The 22466-nt window shown below is 46.6% G+C and overlaps 1 protein-coding gene across 1 annotated transcript; it reads left to right on the forward strand.

Annotated features, from left to right (window-relative positions):
• The first annotated feature begins 13937 nt into the window (after window positions 1-13937).
• Window positions 13938-14679, forward strand: LOC131480327 (small cysteine and glycine repeat-containing protein 5-like). The gene has a single exon (XM_058664263.1). The coding sequence runs from the start codon at window positions 14067-14069 to the stop codon at window positions 14430-14432; it is 366 nt and encodes a 121-aa protein (XP_058520246.1). The 5' UTR covers window positions 13938-14066; the 3' UTR covers window positions 14433-14679.
• The last annotated feature ends 7787 nt before the right edge of the window (window positions 14680-22466 follow it).

Consider the following 22466-nt stretch of genomic DNA (forward strand, 5'->3'; position numbering starts at 1 on the left):
CATCTGTCCTTTAAGTAGATGGAAATGTGAAATGAACAGAGGTGCAAACCTGCAATGACTACTGGGAAAGCAAGCAAAGAGTGTGTAGGGCTGAGTACAGGTGATGAGCAAAGTCACATGAATGAAGGATGAGGCAACTAAGCTCTCCATGCTTTTACTGCTCTTTTCTGATGGGCTGAATCTTGTTCCACACAAATACTGACATCTGGACAAGATCACTTACAGGAAGTCAGAATGTGATGACCTTGGTAGATAGGGTCCTTCCAAGGGTGGTTCGGTTAGCATGAGGTCAGTAGGCTGGGCTGTGATCCCACTGGCCTGAAGTCCTCCTAAGAAGAAGAGATGGGATGCAGATTTACATCAAGCGAGGACCATGTGAAGATGCAGCCCAGGATGGAAAGATGCTGTCTAGAGTCCTGGGAGTGAGTCCTCAGAATGCCCAAACTGCTGACACCTTGGCAGGTGGGTTCTGGGCACAGAATGTTGGTGACTTACAACTCTCTCAGTGTGTGTGTGTGTTTTCCTGGCAACACTAGCAGATGGAGACAGTGTCTTGGGCAGGCATATGGAGGCCCAGCCCTCCTGCATGTGTGTTTAGGTGGTGACCTCTGGGCCTAAGCAGTTGATGACACTCAGGAGCCTCTGCCTGATGAACCCCTTGATGTCCTGATAGCTGCTGTGCTCTGAGTATGATCACTCTGTTCACCATTGCTCCCTGGCTTCCCTGTACACACCCACCTCCCTTGGGAGTACATCAGGGCATCACAAGAATTGATAGCAACTCTGGAAAGCTTGCAATGTTACCGATGTTGGTTTTTTTTTTAGACACAATAGGAACACACTTTTGTGATCGTGCTGGGTGCCGGGGCCATATTCAACACCTCACCTGGATGGAGCTTGGGCATTCTGAGGACTAGACCTAAGGAACCAGAGGCCTCAGAAGTGAGGGTTTCCCCTGGGAAACCTTCCCTGTAGGCCGTTCCAATTTAGCACTCCTCCCTCACATATGCCACAATGAGCACAAATTCCTCTTCTGGCTGGCAGATCAGGAGGCCAGGTCTTGCCCCTGTGCCAGGTATGGATGTGATGTTCTCCTTCTCTCTCTTCCTTAAGGATACTTGTCCCTGAAGGGTCCTGTCCAGTACTGATGAGGAAGGCTTCCTGCACAGAGACTGAGAAGGACCTAGAAAGACGGGCTTTCTAGACTTTTCTTCACAGACTGTTCCTAGGAATGGCACCATTTTTGTCCAGTCACATTTCTACATCACTTTTCATTTCTTACTAAACAAACCTCTGCATAAAAGGAATGTTTCCTGGCCTAAGCAGTTAAACCTCCGTCAGGCCGCCACCTTTCTGCCTGCCGGGGGCCTTGGGATGGCCGCGCCTCAAGCCTGGAACACACTGGCCTGCTACCACCTCCCTGTGGTGAGCGGCTCCCAGACTTGCCAGAGCCCGGGCAGCTACCGTTTTTTGGGTGAGTCCCGGAGGTTTGTGTAGCGGGTCTGGGCCTGCCCTAATGCTCGCCATGTGGCTGGAGCTGGGGGGAGGAGACCGGAGGGGTGGGACTGGGGCCTAAGGAGTTAAACCTCCAGCAGGCAGCCACCTTGCTGCCTGCCGGGGGGCCTTGGGATGGCGGTGACTCAAGCCTGAAACACATGGGCCTGCTACCACATACCTGTGGGGCAAGAGATGGAATGAGTGGTACTGGCCCATGGACCTGCTGGTATGCGCAAAACCTGACACCAAGAGGGGTCCGATGGAGGAACCTGAACAGTTCCTCTGACAGAACACTGACCCTACAAATAGGCGCAGGAAGCATGGAGGTAAACAACCCAGAAAAGGCTATGGAAAGTGTCCCACTGGCATACATTTGGCTCGGGTTGAGGGCGGACCAGGCTGAGTCAGTTTGCATCATCCACTGGCAAGTCCGAGCACTGGAGCTGGGTGGGGGGCGGACCAGGTTCGGTTGTGATAAAAACTGTACACAACACAAAATGCCAAGGCGAGGCTGCCTGTGCCTATTAGGAATGCAGCACCCAACCAGCACACTTCCCACTGGTTTAGGTGAGGGTCGAGTGTGTGATGGGCAGAGCCGGGATGGACTGCAATACTCATTGGTTCCGGTGGAGGTTGGGCCTGAGAATAGAACCAACCCAGCGGTTGCAACCACCAGCTGATTGGGGTGATGGACTGAGGCGGGCACTGTGCTTGCTAGTACATATAGGAACCTGATCTGGGAACACTTCAAAGTTTCTTTGGGGATCCCTTCAATCAAAATGGAGGAATCAGAACATTAACCAAGAAAAGATAGAAGATGGAGTAGATCAACCAACCACCTCAGCTATATGTTGATGGCGAAATACTAGACAAGGGGAGACTCTATGATGGACTATGTCAATCAGTGGACTCTGCACCAGCCTCATTGTATCTGGATTGTTGCTCATGGTATGTTGGAGCTTTTAATTGATCGGGATGATACTCTGCTGGCTCTGCCTTCAGACCAGAGGGGGTCTCCCTAAGAAGCTGTTGAACTTGACTGGACAATAGGATGCTGAACTCTATGTCTGGTATATGCTTGCAATGAGGGAATCCCAAATGAACTTGAGCTGTGGTTATGCAACAAGGTGGAGGAATCCACCATGGTGGGAGGGTTTGGGGAGGGGTGAAGAGAATCCCAGTACCTATGAAACTGTGTCACGTAATACAATGTAATTAATGAATAGATTAAAAAATGTTTCCTTTGGATCCTCATTCCTGAGATTCTTGGGTCATGCACAACTTTGACTGAACACATTTCATCAATGTTTGTCATCTGTCTTCTGGTGGGGAGTGAGTCGTGAACCCTGGGAGTTTGAGGATGGATATTGTCCTTTCTTTCTTATTTTACTTTGTTTTGTTTTGTTTTGTTTTAACTTCTTCCTGTTTAATTATTGCTATGATACAGTTCTTTAGGCCCTGGGTTTTCCCTTAACCTCTTCCTATATCCCCCCACTCCCCACGTTCCCGTGTATTATTACTGTAGTAATGTTATTCATAGATCCATCTTTATGGGCATGAACAATGGCAGAGTCATCATCTTATTGTCAAGATAGAATTAACTGTTTCTTTGGGAATCCATTTTTGATGTGGAAGTACAGATGCATACTGCATTATATCCTTATATCTGGATATGATAGTTTCCATTGCACAGTTACTGCACATCTCTTTAAATGAAAAGCCACAAAACAAAATCAACAACAGCAGGAAAAAAGGAATTAAACATGACATCAAAGTTAAATAACATGTACTGAATGACTAATGTGTTGCTGAAGAAATGAAAAAGAAAATCAAGAGCCGGCTTGAAGAAAATGTTGCTACTGTATGGTCTGAGTCAGTGAAGAATTCAATGAGACAGTATTTTTGAAGAGATGAAACTAACAAAAAAAATCAAAATGCATAAGATATAGTTTTGGTTGATCTTTGTTGGTGAGATATGACTCCTGTAGGCAACAAATACATGGGTTTCATTTTTTCAATCCGGTCTACTAATCTATGACATTTGATTGATCAGTTGAAGCCACATATATTCAGGGTTAATATGAATGAGTGGTAATTTGGTCCTGCCAATTTATCAATGGGTTGTTAACTTATTTATTTTGCTTTTAATTTACTGGGACGTTCTTCACATTTACTTTGGTTTTGGTGGGTGCTATTTCTTTTCTCTGTCAAGAGAACATCTTTAAGTATCATTTGTAGGGCAGGTTTGAAAGAAATATATTCTTTCAACTTTTTTTTTTTTTACTGTGGAAGAGTTTTATTTCATTTTAAAAGACACAGGAAAGCTTAGCTGGATACATTATTCTGGGCCAACAAATTTTGCTTTTAGAATTTGGATTATGTTGCTCCATTCTCTTCTGGCCCATAGAGTTTTCTGTGAGAAGTCTCCTGTGAGTTTAATTGGCATCCCTCTATATATTTCAGTTGATTTTTTTCATGTGCACATTTAAGGGTCTTTTCCTTATGTTGGATTGAAGAGAGCTTGATTATCATTTGTCGTGGTGAAGATTGCTTTTGGTCAAGCCTGTTGGGAGTTCTGTGACCCTCCTGGATGTTGTTTCCCAATTCTTTCTCTAGTTTAGGATAATTTTCCCTTATTATTTCATTAAATGCGTTTGTAAATCCAGCTTCTCTTTCTGCACCATCTGGGACTCCCATAACTCCTATATTTGCCCTTTAAATAGTGTCTTTTAATTCCTGAATACTTTTTTTGGCCTGAATCAGCTCTGCTTCTGGTTTTCTGTTTGTTTCCCCATGGGGATATTTCCCCATTGGAAATATCTTCCAATCCTGAGATTCTTTCTTCTGCCTTCTTCATTCTATTTTGAAGACTCTCCATTGGACTTTGAGTTTGCTCCACTGTATTCTTCATGTCTGATATATCAGCTTTCATTTGATTCATTTTCTGCATGACATATGCTTTAAAACTTTAAACTCCTGTATTGTGTGCTTCTCATTGTTGATTTGAATCTTTATAACAGGTGTTTTGAATTCCGTATCCCCCCTTTTCTCAATGTCTTACTCAGTTAACTCCAAGGTTAGCAAAGACTTTTGTTCCTTTCTCAGGGGAGCCTTCATTGTGCCTTTGTCTGCTTTGGTCTTGCGCATTGTACTTCTGGTTAGCAGACTCTTCTGCTTAGAATAGGTTTCTAAGTTGTGTCACCCATAGGTCTATAGCTTGATTTTCCTTATTGTGGTTGGTACATGGCTCTTTGTTTGCAATCACTTGTGCCACTCCCTCCAATGAGTTCCAGGTCTGGGTTCTTATGTTAGATTTCCACCATGGTCTGCATAGCTCCAGCTACTGGCTCACCAGACTCCACCTCCTGTGAGTCCAGGCTGAGGCTGCACTGTTGTCTCCACAACTTTTCTCCCACTTCCAATTGGAGCAGGTTCCCGGATTAGGAAGACACCAGGTAACCTATATAGGTAGGTTGTTGTTAGTGCAGATCTTGCCGAAACCTGTTGGTCATTATGTCTGAGGGCCACATGGACCTATTTTGACCCACAAAATGCCATATTTGAGATTATTTTCTTGTGGAATCAATGCAATCCACTGAGCTCAGTGAGTTCTCATGAGCTCAGTGCATGCACAGCTTACTATTGTGTCTACAGTGCTAACACATTTACCACACTGTACAAAACGGTGTCTGATGTGCCACTACTAGAATTCTTAATCTGCTGGCAGTCAGGTCTGAGGGCTCCCCAGACCTGTCTTGGGTGGAACCTGTTGGATGGCACTTGTTGCAGTTCATTGAGCCAGAAATGAAATCACTCCCAACCCAGTGCATTCTCAGTCCTGTCCCATAGCTTTGCCTCTCTAAACAAAATGAAGCATGATTTTAATCCAGGGGGTGGACTGGGCTGTGAAATCCACCTGCACCACCTACTCCACCTGCTGGTATCTGCTGCTCTTTCTCTGCTCCTTGTCAAATCAAACAGATCTGCAGGATGAGCAGTTGTTTGTGTGGGTTCACCTCCTGAGCTCCTTGTGAACTTCTCTTCCCACCTGGTTACTGACAAAGTTCCGGCTCTCAGTGTAATTCATATTGCTCCTCACTGAATGCCTCTGTGGTATCAGTCACTGCAACACCATACATTGTCTCTGCTGCTTTCCTGTGTATGTCATTCTCTAGGTGTCCCTCTGCTGCTGTTCTGCCTTCTCCCATTTAGTGGAATGTGCCCTCTCTAATTCACACTGGTTAATGCTTCTTTGTCTGTTTAAACGTGTCCTTACCCTATTGCACTATTTTGATTTCCCCCATTGCTTCTTTCTTCCTCACCCCAGAGGGGAAGAAAAAAACAGCAGAGCACACTGGAGCCCATGCATAAGATCCTGGGACAATGGCGAGATATCATGTCAAAATGGCAAGAAAGATCACCACAATCAGCTTTCCCAGATCTCAGCTCGTAAGACCTGCTTCAGCATGAAAAGGGAACATCTCATTTTATCTTTCGTATCCCACTTCAGATTTAAAAAAAAATCATTTGTTTGATATGTTCAGCCATGATGACAGCTGTGGTTTGCGTGTTCATGCTTTCTGACTCTTTCTTGTCCAGAGATGGTCTTTGTCTTCCATAGTCTCCTTGTGTCATGTGTTTTGTTGGCAAGAAGAGAGATACAAGGTAAGAACAGGAGCATACACTCTGGTATCAAGCAGTTGGTGGGGCAGGCCTAGCACACTGGAGACTCATGGTTTTCCTCTAATCAGGATCTGTTCACATAATCTTTGCCTTCGTTGCCCAAGACAAAAAGGATGAGGTCCTCCTTTCATCAGAACTTGTGTGCTGAGAACCTGCTTGGTTCCTATCAGCTCCTGTTAAACCGCGGGGGTTTAACAGGTACGGGCCCCAGGAGTCGCCGCCCGAAAGCTCCCAATAACCAGGTCAGAGGCTGCAAAAGCAAGAGGGATTTTATTGACGTTCGCGAACGGGCTCCCACTCTGCAAGGAGAAGAAGCCCCGATGTCCAGGGGTACAGGCATTTTATACTGCGAGCTCAGCACACTTGCTGGGTTTGGTACAAATTTTATGACCTTAGTCTGGCACCAGCTCAGGGCCCTCCAGCCTCATTTCCTCGGACTAAGGAATTTACTTATCAGGAGATAGAAACTTAGGCCCTCTTCCCATTGTCAAGCCCAGCATGGCCATTCCCCTACCTTTAATCTGATCTCGCCAAGCAGGATACAGAAGCAGAAAAAGCATTAACCCTTACTTTTCTCTTTCATTCCCCCATTTTCTTCTTGTGAATTTTAATCTTAAAATTTACTAAGGCATTGGGTATGGCTTTTCCTGTTGCTTTAAAGCTTGATAATGTTGAGTTAATACTAAAGCTTGGGTGACTGAAAGTCGGTCCCGAACAAACTGCTGTAGCCGATTAAAAATACAGGGGCCGACCGATATCACTATTAATAGTCCGGTGAGGGGGCCTAGAAGAGGTAACAGGTATGGTAAAAGACCATTCCATGCCGTCCATAAGGGTGTGGAGACAGCCATAAAATTTGCACAAAAGGTGATAACTCACTTCCGAAAGACCCTTTCCATTCTCCAGTAATGGCCACATAAAGCAGCTGTCTGGGCCCTAGTTTACAAATGCTGCAACTAGAGTAGCATGCAGAATGTACAGAGCTATAAGCAGTTTGGTTGCATTCTCGAGGGCATTCCTCACTGGGCCCCAGGGAACTCGGCCTAGGTTTTGGAACACAAATCCACTGGCCGTTCTCCACACCATTCCTGTGAATGGGAAGGTAGGCTATCTCACTCCCGCAGTCTTGTTTATATGTTGGTGATAACCCATCCGGAACTATCCTACTCCTACTGCACACCCACAAGGTTGGTATTTCTGAAGAAGAATGTGTGCCGTCTGGGGATTATCAAGCCCTGCCTGAGCCCTATCATTTAAAATCACAAAGTATCACAGGATAAAAAAATGTTTGTACAATAATAACAGGCATCATATTAAAACAAAATTTAAACTTTTAAAAGTCTTAGCTTAAGTGGACTCGGGGAACGTTGCACTTTCCAGGCTCCAAGCAGTGGTTCTGCAGCGGAGGGGGAGTCAGTTGGATCCCGGGGCGGTGCCCTCTTTACATGCGACGCATGAATCCAGGCGGAAATGCTGTCCACTTTCAAGGCGGTGGGAGTGGTGAGAAGGATGGTCTTTGACTGATGTCTCCTCACATACACGAGGTCACCTTCCTTGAAGGGATGTGGGCAAGACGGCACTTCTTTGTCTCGATAGACCTCCGCAAGGGGCTTCCAGATATGATCTTGCACCACACGGAGCGCCTGGTGATGAGTCTGTAAAGCGGGAGGGTTAGGATACAGGACCGGGTCAAGGCTACACAAGGAAGCCGCGGGAGGCGGGCTCCCATACAGCATTTCAAAGGGAGTGAGTCCATGATGGGCCGGCGTGTTTCTGGCCCTAAAAAGCACCTTAGGTAGGAGCTGCACCCAGTCCTTAGCGCCAGTCTCCAAAGCTAATTTGGTCAAGGTCTCTTTTAAGCTTCTATTCATTCTTTCTACCTGTCCTGAACTCTGGGGTCTATAGACACAATGCAATTTCCAATCAATCCCCAAAACCCTGGCCATCATCTGACTTATCTGGGAGACAAAGGCCGGCCCGTTGTCAGACCCAAGTACCTGTGGCAGTCCAAACCGAGGGAATATTTCTTCCAAGATCTTCTTTACTACCACCTGTGCCGTTTCTTTCTTGGAGGGGTACGCTTCCGTCCACCCAGAGAAGGTGTCCACAAAAACGAGAAGATACTTATAACCGTACATACCTGGACGAACTTCAGTGAAGTCTACTTCTCAACACGTTCCTGGACGATGACCCCGTGTTCTCACCCCGGGGGGGGGGGTGGAGCTTGAGTCTCCCTGCATTTACCTGTGTGCACGGTTTGCAAAGATCTACAGTCTCTTGGACTAAACCAGGCAGATGGGGAATGTGGAAGGGGCACTCTCCTTTAGTTAGTAAGGCAAGCTCTTTTCTGCGACTCAAATGCATAAGTTGATGTAGATGCTTTACTATTTTCTTTGAATTTTTAAGAGGCAGAGCGACCTTATCTCTGCACTTCCAAGTCCTTGTGAACAATGGTCTCTACCACGACTAAAGTCTGAGTCTCTTCAGCTGCCTGTTTAGCGGCCTCGTCTGCCAATTGGTTCCCCTCTGCTATTGGATCTTGGGGCAAAACAATGCTTGTAAGAGTCCTTTAATCTCATCTTTGTTCTTTATCTCTTTTTTTTTTTCCCCCGACGTCAGTAGTCCTCTCCTCCAGTATTTTTTCTCTATGTACATGCGCAGTAGCAAAGGCATAGCGGCTACCAGTGTATTAGTCTTTTTCCCTTCTGTGAGCTTCAGGGCCTGGGTTAGGGCTATCAGTTCTGCCTGCTGAGCCAAAGTGCCCGGTGCCAGGGCACTTGACCAAATAGTCTTTTCATTGTCCACCACTGCGGCCCTTGCCCATCGCTTTCCATCCACCACATAACTACCCCCATCGATGAACCACATTACCTCAGCATCTGGCATGGGTTGATCGGAGAGGTCCTCTTGTGTTAGTCAACACGGAGTGCTGTGCTTCCGTATCTAACAGGAAGGTGACTGGCTGTCCTCCCCACGGTTAAAGTTCCAAGGGTCAGCGGGGAGGTCATCTTCTTGGGGTTCCGTGAGTTCTTGGGACATTCTCGGACCCAATGTCCTTTTTCTTTGCAGTAAGCACACTGATCTTGGCTCGACTGGGGCACCTTTCATCTCCCTGGTTGCTGATCTGCCTCCCTGTTTCTGGTCTACCATGCACTACGGTGGCCAGGATTCAACTTAACTCCTGATTACACCTTTTTTCTCTCTCTCATCCTCCTTCTCCTCTTGCAACTTTCTTAACCTTTCTATCACGCCGTTTCTCTCTCTCGTCCTCCCTCTCTTCTTGCAACTTTCTTAACCTTTTTAAAAATCCTGCAGGGGTTTCCTCTGCCCCCTGTACTACTGCCCTTACCTTGGCCAAATTGGTGGGTCGCCTTCCGGCGCCCTTGAGACCCGCTAACAGAGTCTGGCGGTAAAGACGGGGACGCTCCCTACCGGCAGGTGTGTTGTGGTCCCAGTCCGGTCGACTGAGAGGAAACACAGCGTCTATTTCATTAGGGAGTTGAGTCGGGTTCTCATCAGCTCCAGGAATGTTCTTCCGGGCCTCCAAAAGTACTCGGTGCCGCTCCTCTGTAGTGAGTAGTGTCCACGGGAGCTGCTGGCAATCATCCTACGTGGGCTGATGGGTTGGCAAAATAGACTCAATTAATCCTGTTAAAGCCTGGGGATCCCGAGAAAGGGGGTTATGGGTTTTTCCTTTGCATCTTATGATAGCCATACTCCTGTAGGACAAAATATTTTAACAGCAATGTTCTTTTTAATAATTCTCCTTTTATAACCTTCTCACCAAAAACACATTCTCAGGCTTGCAACCATCCTTCATCTGCCAATTCTCTGGATCTACATTCTGAAACATTTAAAACTTCAAACCAAAACATTTGCTAAATAAAAACAGGTTAAATTTTAAACACAATTGTTTTAGGCAATCTTCAATCATCTTTCATATATAGCCAATCTATAAAAACATTTTAAAATGCAAACCCTCTTGGAAACCAGAAGCAGTTACCTCCTTTTAGCTAATTTGAGAACTTTTCCCTTTTGAGAATCCCAATGGCAAGGACAAAGTCCGAACTTTTCAAAGCCCTGGCTCCAAGCATGTCCCTCCCTTTTCCAAGCCCTGGAGCATCTTCTTATCTTCTGTTTTGTTGAAGTCGAGGGAATGGAAGAACTCCAGTTTGGCTATTGTCTTAGGAGGCTGCCTAAGTATCTATTGAACCTAGTCAGCAGGTTACTCATTAATAAGATGAAAAATAGCTTAGAAGATGTTAAAACGCTGGTTTTTTTGACAAGAGATCAAAGCTCAATTTTAATTCTATTGCTTTAAAGGTTAAATACTCAGAAAATGTACACAGTATAAGCAATTTTACCACACATCCTTTAAGAATTCGTTATCTTCCTGTAAGGCAATCTCAGAAATAACACTTCTTTGTAAATAAGAAAGGTTCAATTGAGTTTAACAAACAAGCCTTAATTCAACGGAAAGAAAGAAAACATTTTTCCGGCTAGAAAGGGTTAACAAAGTCAAACCTCTCTCCAGTAGGGAATGGTGGAGGAGTCTGGTCCAGCCAGGTTCTGCTAGATATTCTTTCAGAAGAGAGATTTCTCACGCATACATTCAGTTTAAGAATAAAAACAGAATTTACTCAAGCCGAGGACAGGGCTATTAGAAAAAGTGGACTTTAATCAATTTCATCATTAAAAGAATATTTATACACACATCACTACCAACATAATCTACAAAGCACTCTTAACAATAGTCACACAAACTGCTAAGCAATCACCAAGCAATCCAGACAAACCAGCTCTCACTCGGACCGGTCCTTCTCACACACCTTTTTTTAACTGCTTGGATAATATCAGGATTATAACAGCCTTCCTTTGGCCAGCCCACATTGAAAGTGGGCCATCCTGCAGAGCAGAAAGTCTGCCAAGATCTTTTAACCTGGAGGGAGAGATTGTGAACCCTATCCTTAACTTTTAGTCCAAGGGTGAGGAATCAAACTAAGGGGTGTCGTAAGGCGCCTGCTTACCTCCACAGATAGACTTCGGGCTTATCCCCGGACTTCTGGCCAATGATCAATCGAGAGGTTCAAGGGAGTAACTAAAGCTTGTCCCATTATCAAACTTAAAACACTAAACACAATGGGCAGCAACACAAAAACACACAACAAACTAACGAAAGACAAGACTATCGCGCGATCAAATTCTCCTTCCAAATACAAATTCCAAATACAAATTCCAAATACAAATGGTCGGAGGGGCACCCTGCCTCCACACGACCTCCAGGGATGAGATAAACTCGCTCTTCCCCAGTTCCAAACAAGTCCTGGAGCGTCCTCCAGGCACAAACTAGTCCTGGAGCGTCCTCCAGGCACAAACAAAATTCAAATACAAAATTCAAATTCACCGGTGTACCAAGTAATTACAAATATCAACACAACATATAACAAACACACACACTACATGAACCGGCCGGACTTACCTCCCTCTGTCTGGTCAGAGCGTCGAAAGACGACCCCCGGATCCCGGGCGAGCCCCCAAATGTTAAACCGCGGGGGTTTAACAGGTACGGGCCCCAGGAGTCGCCGCCCGAAAGCTCCCAATAACCAGGTCAGAGGCTGCAAAAGCAAGAGGGATTTTATTGACGTTCGCGAACGGGCTCCCACTCTGCAAGGAGAAGAAGCCCCGATGTCCAGGGGTACAGGCATTTTATACTGCGAGCTCAGCACACTTGCTGGGTTTGGTACAAATTTTATGACCTTAGTCTGGCACCAGCTCAGGGCCCTCCAGCCTCATTTCCTCGGACTAAGGAATTTACTTATCAGGAGATAGAAACTTAGGCCCTCTTCCCATTGTCAAGCCCAGCATGGCCATTCCCCTACCTTTAATCTGATCTCGCCAAGCAGGATACAGAAGCAGAAAAAGCATTAACCCTTACTTTTCTCTTTCACTCCCTTTCAGCCCGAGAGCACAGGTGATGCCTTGAGTCAGCAGGTGAAGAGGCTGGGAAGCCAGGCAATCTCTTTGGCCTCTACAACCTCTGTGGCATTTGTTGCACGAGAGCCCTTCAGGTCATGCAGGACTGTGTCCATGTCTTCCTCAGGTGCTTGGTTGTTGCTGGGAAGCTTTGCTCCCAGTGTTGTCCATCTGGTTTGACAGGTTTGTGGGAGAGTAGGGGTACCCTGTGCACACACACTGTCCTCCAATTGCAGTGAGCATGAAGTTCTCTGCTTTCATGGTCTCTCAGGGGGAAAATCTGGATTTATTTTGGAGCAAATAGGTTGGCTGTATTTCAGAAATGGTGAGTGCCTTCTCATTTGCAAGGGTGTGTTTGATGTATGGCCTTCAATATTGTGATGCTCATTTGTTACTCTGCTTTCCCTCTTGTGCATAGCCATGGGTATTGTTCCTTGAGTGAGTGTCTTATTCCTAGTGGTTGGCTTGACTTTCTGGCTGTTGTGGGCATGCACAATATCAGAGCTGTGTGTGCATGACAACTTGAAGTCTGGGAGTTCGCATGGGTCTGTGCAGAATCAAATGTGTGTGTTCCCATTTCTGCCTAGTGTCCTCACCATCAAAACGTAGGGTTTCTCAGCTGCTCTGTCCTTGAGGCATCCTTGTGGCAGCACTGGTGCGCTTCTTCTTTCCTCTGGCCACCAAAATGCCTCAACTGGCTCATTCTCTGCCTGCCAGCATTGGCATCCCATATGAATGCCAGTTTGTATCCTTCTGGCTCTCTAGCTGTTGCCTGGGAAAGCAGATGAAGATGAGAACGAATTAAAGCTTTGGGATATTGCATTGTGTGGGAGACGCGGAAGAAGCTCCTGACTGCTGGCTTTGGATTGGCTCAGCTCCAGTTGTTGCACTCATTTGGGAAGTGAACCAAGTCATGGAAGGTATTTCTCTCTGTGTCTCTCCCTCTATGTATAATCTGCCTTTCCAAAATGAATAAAGATAGGTAGAGTTCTTTCATCCTGGCCCTTGTCTAAATGACTGGCACAGTTAGCACTGGTTTGTGCCAAAGCCAGGAGTCTGAAACTCCATTGGTGAGTTCCACAAGGCTGGCAGGGATTCAAGGCACAAATCTCAAGACAAAGTCCGTTGCCTCCTACGGTCTGCAGAGGCAGGACTCCAACCTAAGCACTGTGATATGGGGCATGGGTACCCAGGCAGTGGTAACTGTGGTATTCCTAAATTTGTTCTCTAATAAAGTATACTTTAAAGTTTTTCTTTTAAAAAGTTCTTGTATATTTATTTGTAAGTGAGAGTGCCTGTCTGTTTCTGTGGTATGTTGAGTTGTGCTGCTGTCTGAAGTTGTCAATATCCCATGGTAACTTTTTCAAGTCCCAGCTGCTCTACTGGATCAGCTCATGCAGCATTCCAGCTCTTTTTCCATGACAGTTAAGAAACCTGCCTAGGAGGAAATAATTCTATGCCTGGACTCATCCTTCATGAGAAATATAAAATTGCTGTGCCCTGACAGAATGGATATTTTACAAATTCTTTGTCATGGAGAAGAAACATGAGTGAGAATGGTTCACGAAGAGTTGTAAAAATATTAGTTGTTTATTTATCTTGTAATCATCAAAAAAGCAACAGGAGGAAAAGAGTTGCTACCAGTTCCATATAAATGATGACTCAAAAAGACAAGTAAAGGCTAAATTTAGTAAGTACTTGAAGTCAGAGGATCCAGCAGGAAGTGCACACGTGGCCATGTGAGATGTGGCTGTGCTGTTTGCATAAGCAGCCATGGGGAAGTAACAGAGTCTTAGGTCACTGCTCGCAGAGCTGGTATATAAGGGCCTCTCCCAGCAGGAGGAGCATCACACCTTCCTCACCTCTCCTGAGTCCTCTCTCCTCACTTCACCTGAGTCCTCTCTACTGACACCATGGGTTGCTGTGGTTGTGGAGGTTGTGGTGGCTGCAGCAGTGGCTGTGGCAGCTGTGGGGGCTGTGGGGGCTGTGGCGGCTGTGGCGGCTGTGGTGGCTGTGGTGGCTGTGGAAGCTGCACCACCTGCAGGTGCTACCGGGTGGGCTGCTGCTCCAACTGCTGCCCCTGCTGCCGCGGCTGCTGTGGGGGCTGCTGCAGCACCCCCGTGGTGTGCTGCTGCCGCCGCTCCTGTAGCTCTTGTGGCTGTGGCTCGTGTGGCTGTGGCTCGTGTGGCTCATGTGGCAAGGGCTGCGGGAAGGGCTGTTGCCAGCAGAAGTGCTGCTGCCAGCAGAAGTGTGGTTGCCAAAAGCAATGCTGCTGCTAGATGTGCTCTCCTGACTCTGGGGCAGCCGTGGCAGGTCCCTGCTCTAGGTCAGCTTCCTTTGTGTCTGCTCTTCTTGACTTGTAGGTCACAAGCATGACTTGAGCTGATGACTGCCCAGGGGACTTTCATGCGTCTGGGAATTTCATAATCCTGCCAGCACTGCATTAAACCACTCAAAGTAAGGAATGGGCAACCTTCTGTTGGTTACTGTTCAAATCATGCCTACCTAGGCAATCAAGATACTTCATGTCAGGACTCAAAATGTCTCTTTCCCTTCATGCATGCTCGCATCTTACCCATGCATTGGTGTCTCTGTGTATGTGAAGCAATGCTTACCTAATAAATTTCACAAATCAACCCCAGAAGTCATCTTGTTTACTCTTTCTTGTGTCACACTGTGTCTCGACTGCAAACATGAGTTTCATCCTCAAAGACGTGACCTGGAGTGCACATGGACAATCAACAAAGAATCAGACAGAAGAGCTAGAGAGATGCAGACAGAGTAGTGGACGAGCAAGTCACCGCTGCTTGGCCAAGAAGAGTGGGATGTGGGACAGGTTCTTACATGGCCCATTATGCCATAATTGTAAGATATCCCCAAACTGCCCTCTTGAGAGGGCCAAGCAGCAGAAATCTGGTGCGTGACTATTTGTACAGACTCCAAAAGCACTCTGAGTCCTTAAGCGCTGAGGTCCCTTTGAGGCTCGTCATTGGTGATATTCCCATTCTTTTTCTCTGAGGTTTTCTGTTGTGACAGCTTGTGCTTGGTGTCTTCAGGCCCACCCATGATGAGCTTACTCTCAAAGGCAATGAACGCTGAGGAATATTTCTCTTTGAACTTCTTTTTCATGACTTCTGCAGTTCTAATCCTTTTTCCGTTCTGCCAACAACTCTTTGCTCAGTATTCATGCTTTTTCACTCCTATCAACCAGACCCATTCAATGAAATTCAATCTCATGTATCGATATTGGTTCTCTTGTCTAGTACAAACCACAAGATCAGCATTGGGTGCAACAAAAGTTTAGCATCAGTGTCGAAGCCATCTGAACACCACTTAGATTGTCCGCACACACTAGATAACCCTGTCCCCATATCCCAACCTGCAGCCTTTCCCACTGTTGTTGTTGATAATTGGCTGTGTGTTTTTAAAATTTTGAAAGTGCTGTTGGTGTTTCACTGTAAAGCAAGAGGGCAACTCCTTATGGGGTTGGAAAGCTGAGCTCCTTGGCACCTTCCAGAGAATGATGTTTTTGCAAGTGCCTCCCAAGATCTTTATCATATGTCTACATGTCATTGTAGCACAATACTGTGCATTAGTGAGGTTAAGATTTTAAATCAACTCCATGGAAGAATGTAAATCTCAGGGCATGCGATGAATGACCTTGTCAGATAAGAGAGACCTTCAAGATCTTCCTTACCTGCTGGAATCAGAAGACAGAATTTCGTTTTCAGTCATGGGATTACAAACCATAGGTAGGGTGGCATTTGGGCTAAGCAGTCAGTGTGGACTTGTACTGGGGAACTAAAAGATCTTGGCTGATAGAGTTCAAGGATGTCCTGGTCCTGTGCTGCTGAGTCAGGATTGTCCTCAGGAGGAGGCCCAGGAGAGGCTCAGGGAAGCAGTGCCCAGTGTGCTCTTGTGTCTCAGAGGAGGAGGTGATTGAAGGTGCAAGAGCCAGGGAGGGAGCTCCAAAGGGGCAGCCTCACCAACCAGGCAGGGAGGAGAGAGCAGGCAAGGGCATGGCTTGCTCCTGCAACAGGGTGGGGGACAGCTCCCAAAGGCAGCAGGAGAGCTCTTGGGAGCAGCTGAATGTCACCAGGCCTCATTTTGGCATGGGCAAGAAGGAAATGCTGTAGCAGGGACACCTGGTCCCCTTTGATGGCTGTCCCAAATGTACAGCCCAGTGCACCTGTGACATGCACTGTGCCTTCTGGGGTCAGGTGTGCTGCCGAGTTGTGTAGGCACACTCCAGGGTTCATCTGTCCTTTAAGTAGATGGAAATGTGAAATGAACAGAGGTGCAAACCTGCAATGACTACTGGGAAAGCAAGCAAAGAGTGTGTAGGGCTGAGTACAGGTGATGAGCAAAGTCACATGAATGAAGGATGAGGCAACTAAGCTCTCCATGCTTTTACTGCTCTTTTCTGATGGGCTGAATCTTGTTCCACACAAATACTGACATCTGGACAAGATCACTTACAGGAAGTCAGAATGTGATGACCTTGGTAGATAGGGTCCTTCCAAGGGTGGTTCGGTTAGCATGAGGTCAGTAGGCTGGGCTGTGATCCCACTGGCCTGAAGTCCTCCTAAGAAGAAGAGATGGGATGCAGATACACATCAAGCGAGGACCATGTGAAGATGCAGCCCAGGATGGAAAGATGCTGTCTAGAGTCCTGGGAGTGAGTCCTCAGAATGCCCAAACTGCTGACACCTTGGCAGGTGAGTTCTGGGCACAGAATGTTGGTGACTTAGAACTCTCTGTGTATGTGTGTGTGTGTGTGTTTGAAAATAGCTCTCCTATTTTGGCTGGGAAATACATCAATGTGGTCTGATTTTATGTACTTGATGATTAATAATGTTGAGTATTTTTTATATGCTTCTTGACCATTGTATGTCTTGAGAACTATTTCTGTCATTTTTTATTGTATTGTTTGTTTTTATTACATTATTATGCTGCTGAGTTGTTTAAGTTCCTTATGTAAATCTGGACATTAATCGCTTGTCATGGATTGTTCAAAAACAGTTTCTTCCATTTATCAGGCTACCCCTTCATTCTGTTTATTGTTTCCCTGGATTTGCAGAAGTATTTCAGTTTCAAATAATCACATTGTCAAATTCTGCTTTATTGCCTGTGCTTTTGGGGAATACAACTGAAACAATCTTCCTGCAGATCTCTGTCCAGAAGTGCTTCTGCTATGTTTCCTTGTACTAGTTCAAAACGTTGGGTCTTACACTTAAGCCGTTAGTGTATTTCAATCGGTTTTTGTAGGTGGTGAGACATGGGGAATCGGGACTTGTTTTATTTTTCTGAATTTGGATATTGGGTATTCCCAGCACAATTTGTTGAACAGACTTTATGTTTTAAATGTATGTTCTCATTGCCTGCGTTGAATAAGAGTTGGCTTTGGATTAATGACTTCATTGTTGCTTATGAATCTAAAATGTGGAAAGGATGAAACAAAATCACACACTGACTTAAGTTACTCAGTAAGATGAGAAATGGATCGGACAGGGTATGAGCCTTCTCAGCACGGTCGAGCCACTCAGGTCAGGTTGATGCAGGCAGAAAAGAACACAGCGATTCCCTTGAAATCTACAGTGAGACGCTAGGCCGTGGAAGACGACCAGCCCTCATCTAACCCCATTCTGACCAGCGACTACTCATGTAGCACAATTGGATTGCATGAGTTTCCTACTCAGAGAGATTAAAAGCTCAGTCAATTACATCACAGTTCTAGTTGTACACTTATGAAGAAAAGTAGAGTCCACAGGGCAGGGGTGAGACTGAGCTCCAGGCGAAAGTGAATGACTCTAGAAGACAGAGCCTGAATCAGTAGGGTGAGCCCTAGTGTCAGAATAAACAAGTTTTCTAAAACTTATTGAACTGTCTCTTTGTTTATGAGACAGGATTTTCAATGTATTTGGGAAATACCACTCCCTTCTCAACATCATGCATTTAGGTAGAAGGCAAACTTAGAAGTGTCTGTATGCCCTGGGAACTGGAGCACCTGGACTTCAGTGTCAGAAACACTGATATCAACGATTCTAATCTGCTTAGCCACCATGGCCACCTGCCACAGGCCTTCGAAAAAACTGAGGTTTCTTAGCTTATGGAATATTCCCACACCAAATAAAGAAAGGCCACGAGAGACTTTTCATGGTTAAATTTTTGTTTTATTGAGACACTTTTAAGGTAACTGCAGACATAAAGGAGTAAGGATGACAACAGGCAGAGATCAAAGCACAGCAGTGGGAAGGAAATGATTGTCTACACCAAAAGGCCTCTGGGTCCAAGGTGTGTGGTGGTTGTGCTCAGCAAGGCAAACCCCTCTGCAGGAACTCGGCTGTCCAGAGGCTCAAGTTGAAGATTTGCTTAGGATAGGAAAGCTCTTAGATACGAAGACTAGAAGCACCCAAAGCAGGAAGGACAGGAACCCAGCAAGCAGAAGCGAAGTCACCGCCCAAGGAGAGAAGTCCCTGCATGTGAGGAAGACAGGCAGGGCCAGTGCGTGAGGTAGAGGAAGAGCCTAGCATCTCCTGCCCAGGGACAGAGGCACAGTCATCCCACCTAGCAACAGCACTGCTTCTGGCAGCAGCACTTCTGCTGGCAGCAGCCCTTCCCGCAGCCCTTGCCACAGGAGCCACAGCCACAGGAGCTGCAGCAAGAGGTGCGGCGGTAGCAGCAGACCACAGGGCTACAGCAACCACAGCAGCCACCACAGCAGCCACCACAGCAGCCACCACAGCCGCCACAGCCACCACAGCCACCACAACCACCACAGCTGCCACAGCCGCCACAGCCACCACAGCCGCCACAGCCACCACAACCACCACAGCTGCCACAGCCACCACAGCCACCACAACCTCCACAACCACAGCAACCCATGGTGTCAGTAGAGAGGACTCAGGTGAGATGAGGAGAGAGGATGTAGGAGAGGTGAGGGAGTCTGATGCCCTCTGCTGTTGGGAGGCCCTTATATACCAGTTCTGGAGAGAGAGGAGCGAGTGACCAGATCACATGACCCTTGGTCATTTCCCTGTAGCTGCTATAGCAGTGTCCACACAGCTTTTCTCTAGGCATCACTGTTTACATCCTTGTGTGCTATATTTGACCCAGTGTAAGCTCTAATTTAAACTCATGTTATTACAATGATTATAGAAGCAAACCAAAAATGCTAGCATTTAGCAATGAAAAATCTTCATTTTTGTTCAAAACATGAATGACTCTCGAGAGTTTGAATCTTTCAGGGTCTCAAAGTGACCACTGAATCTTTTCATTTGCTGCTTAAGGGATTTCTGTCCAGACATCCAGTGGCAATCACCTCACTTTAATAAGAATGCCTCAGGGGAAAAGGGAAAACATGAACATCCAAACAGAACTTGGGAGTTGTTTTTTTTTTCAGAAATGCTCATATCCTTGGCTTTAGTAAACAGTACATCTCATTACATTGGTTGATTTCCTTTTTGTGCAGTAGCATGCTCCTAGTTGTATTTGAAGTGGGTATTTATACTAAATGATGCCCTTATCTCTCTGTCCCTTTCACCACTCAATGTAATCTGTTAGAAATCTCCCTCCCTGTGCAGTCCTCTCCACTCTCCCGGGGCTCCTTTGTGAAGGCTCATGTTCTCGCCACAGATTTCATGTTTATGTTTTTGTTTCCCAATCAGCTCCTCAGATGACGCCTCTGTCTGACTCTCCTCGCACACCTAACCCAGCAGTAGCTGACTCTCAGGCTCTCCTCAGAGGCACCTCTAGTGCCAAGTGTTCCATACTCAGTCACAATGTTCCATGCCCCACTTCATGAAGTCTTCTGGGGCTCCTGGTTGTTCACGTCCTTCCACTTGAAAACATCGTCCTGATTCCTTGTCGTCTCTCAGCCCTGGGTCCAGTCCTTCACCAAAAGCTGCTGCCTCTCTCCCCTGAATAGCTTCCCACTTGCTCATACCCTCCCATCTCTACTACCATCCTCTTCACTACAAGCAGGTGCACAAGGCTGCTGGTCATGAAGTCCATACCTTTGGTCTGGAGTCACTAGGAAACAGTTGTGGGTAATGCAGGGCCCTGCATCACTGCCCCAGAGTCAAATCCTTAGAGAACCGTTTACCAGGTGGAGAAGGACTTTGAGTGGTGATTCTGTTACAACTGAACATTTGTCTGCACAGATATCCTCATCACTGTGCCCTGAACTGGGGACATGTGGAGGTAACCATCCCTCGGCAAGCCTGGAAAGAGCCTACTGCTATTCCCAGTGTCTGCTTTAGGTTTTATATCTTCTTTACTGGTCACCAACCCACTTTTCTCCCTAAGAGACAAAGCTGTCTCCACCTCTTACTGTACGCCTCTGTCCTCCTTTCTGAACCAACTCTCAGTTCACCTACTCCTTCCCTCGCCTCTGATCCTGCAATCCCCAAGTGTGCACCTGTTTCATCTTAGAATCCAATAGCTTGTCTCTGGGTGGCCTCTATCAGGCCCTTTAGCACCAACATCAGATCCTCAATGAGTATTAGACATGTCAATGAGCACATTTTATTAAAAAAGCAGAACACTTTTGTAATTTATTCCTGCTTTAATAACCATGTGTGAAGAAAAACAATCTGAATGGCATGCTTCAGATGAAGGGTGAGTGATCAATGGCATCATCAATGGGCTGATGGCATTTGGACTTGGCAGTGGCTATTCATCTGTTGTCATTGTCACACCCTCAGCTCCCAGTGTTACTTTCTATTTTGCTCCTGAGACAGGGACTGTACCTGAAAGTCTCTAGGGCCCATGCCTTAGAGGCTCATAGACCCCAGAGGGAGGCTTTTGCTGAATTCTTCCACTAACTTCCATCTATGTATCTGCTTTGTAGGCAGCGTGGAGAGTGGCAGAAAGATGCTCATCACCACTCAAACTTCATCCCACCTTTACTCCCAGCATTGCCTTTCTAACATTCTGACATTATCATGACTTGTACAGCCTGTAGTACTGACAAAAATACACAACTGGACAGTGAGGATGAAGGTAACTGAAAAGGAAGCAAATATGTGTCACCAGTGCATGACAGGTAAGAGAGCAACAAGGAAGCGGTCATGTGTCGCTTCCCTTATTCTCTCTCCAGAACTGGTATATAAGGGCCTCCCAACAGCAGAGGGCATCAGACCTTCCTCACCTCTCCTGAATCCTCTCTCCTCATCTCACCTGAGTCCTCTCTACTGACACCATGGGTTGCTGTGGTTGTGGAGGTTGTGGTGGCTGTGGTGGTTGTGGTGGCTGTGGCGGCTGTGGTGGTTGTGGTGGCTGTGGCGGCTGTGGTGGCTGTGGCAGCTGTGGTGGCTGTGGCTGCTGTGGTGGCTGCTGTGGTTGCTGTAGCCCTGTGGTCTGCTGCTACCGCCGCACCTCTTGCTGCAGTTCCTGTGGCTGTGGCTCCTGTGGCAAGGGCTGTGGGAAGGGCTGCTGCCAGCAGAAGTGCTGCTGCCAGAAGCAGTGCTGTTGCTAGGTGGGATGACTGTGCCTCTGTCCCTGGGCAGGAGATGCTAGGCTCTTCCTCCACCTCACGCACTGGCCCTGCCTGTCTTCCTCACATGCAGGGACTTCTCTCCTTGGGCTGTGACTTCGCTTCTGCTTGCTGGGTTCCTGTCCTTCCTGCTTTGGGTGCTTCTAGTCTTCGTATCTAAGAGCTTTCCTATCCTAAGCAAATCTTCAACTTGAGCCTCTGGACAGCCGAGTTCCTGCAGAGGGGTTTGCCATGCTGAGCACAACCACCACACACCGTGGACCCAGAGGCTTTCTGGTGTAGACAATCATTTCCTTCCCACTGCCGTACTTTGATCTCTGCCTGTTGTCATCCTTATTCCTTTATGTCTGCAGTTACCTTAAAAGTGTCTCAATAAAAGAAAAATTTAACTGTGAAAAGTCTCTCATGGTCTTTCTTTGATATGCTCATATTGCACAAGCTTAGGAAACTCAATCTGTCTTCCACGAGCTTTAGCAGACACCCGAGGAAGCTGTGGACGTGAGGGAGGCTGGAAATAGTGCTCCCGACACTGCAGGCCTGGTGCTCCTGTCATGCATGCAAAGGGAGCACTTACACTCAGGTTTGTTCTGAGGAAGGAGTTCTCTTTCCAGGACAGTTTTCTCAAAAGCACTGAAAATCTTGCATTCACGATGAAATCATTTTGCAGAAACACATTCTACACTAGGGATGACCATACTGAGCTGGGTTTATTTCCTGAGTCCCTCACTCTTCTCCTCGATGGTGAAGCTTCACCCCTGCACTGTGGACTCTCCTCTTCCTCCTACACACCCTGTCAGCAGTGTGCAATTAGACCTCA

This window comes from Ochotona princeps, chromosome 5, assembly GCF_030435755.1.
Source record: "Ochotona princeps isolate mOchPri1 chromosome 5, mOchPri1.hap1, whole genome shotgun sequence".
Lineage (NCBI taxonomy): Eukaryota > Metazoa > Chordata > Mammalia > Lagomorpha > Ochotonidae > Ochotona > Ochotona princeps.

Bases quoted from the DNA above. Each gene is read 5' to 3' on its own strand.
- LOC131480327 (XM_058664263.1), top strand. From the start codon at position 14,067: ATGGGTTGCTGTGGTTGTGGAGGTTGTGGTGGCTGCAGCAGTGGCTGT.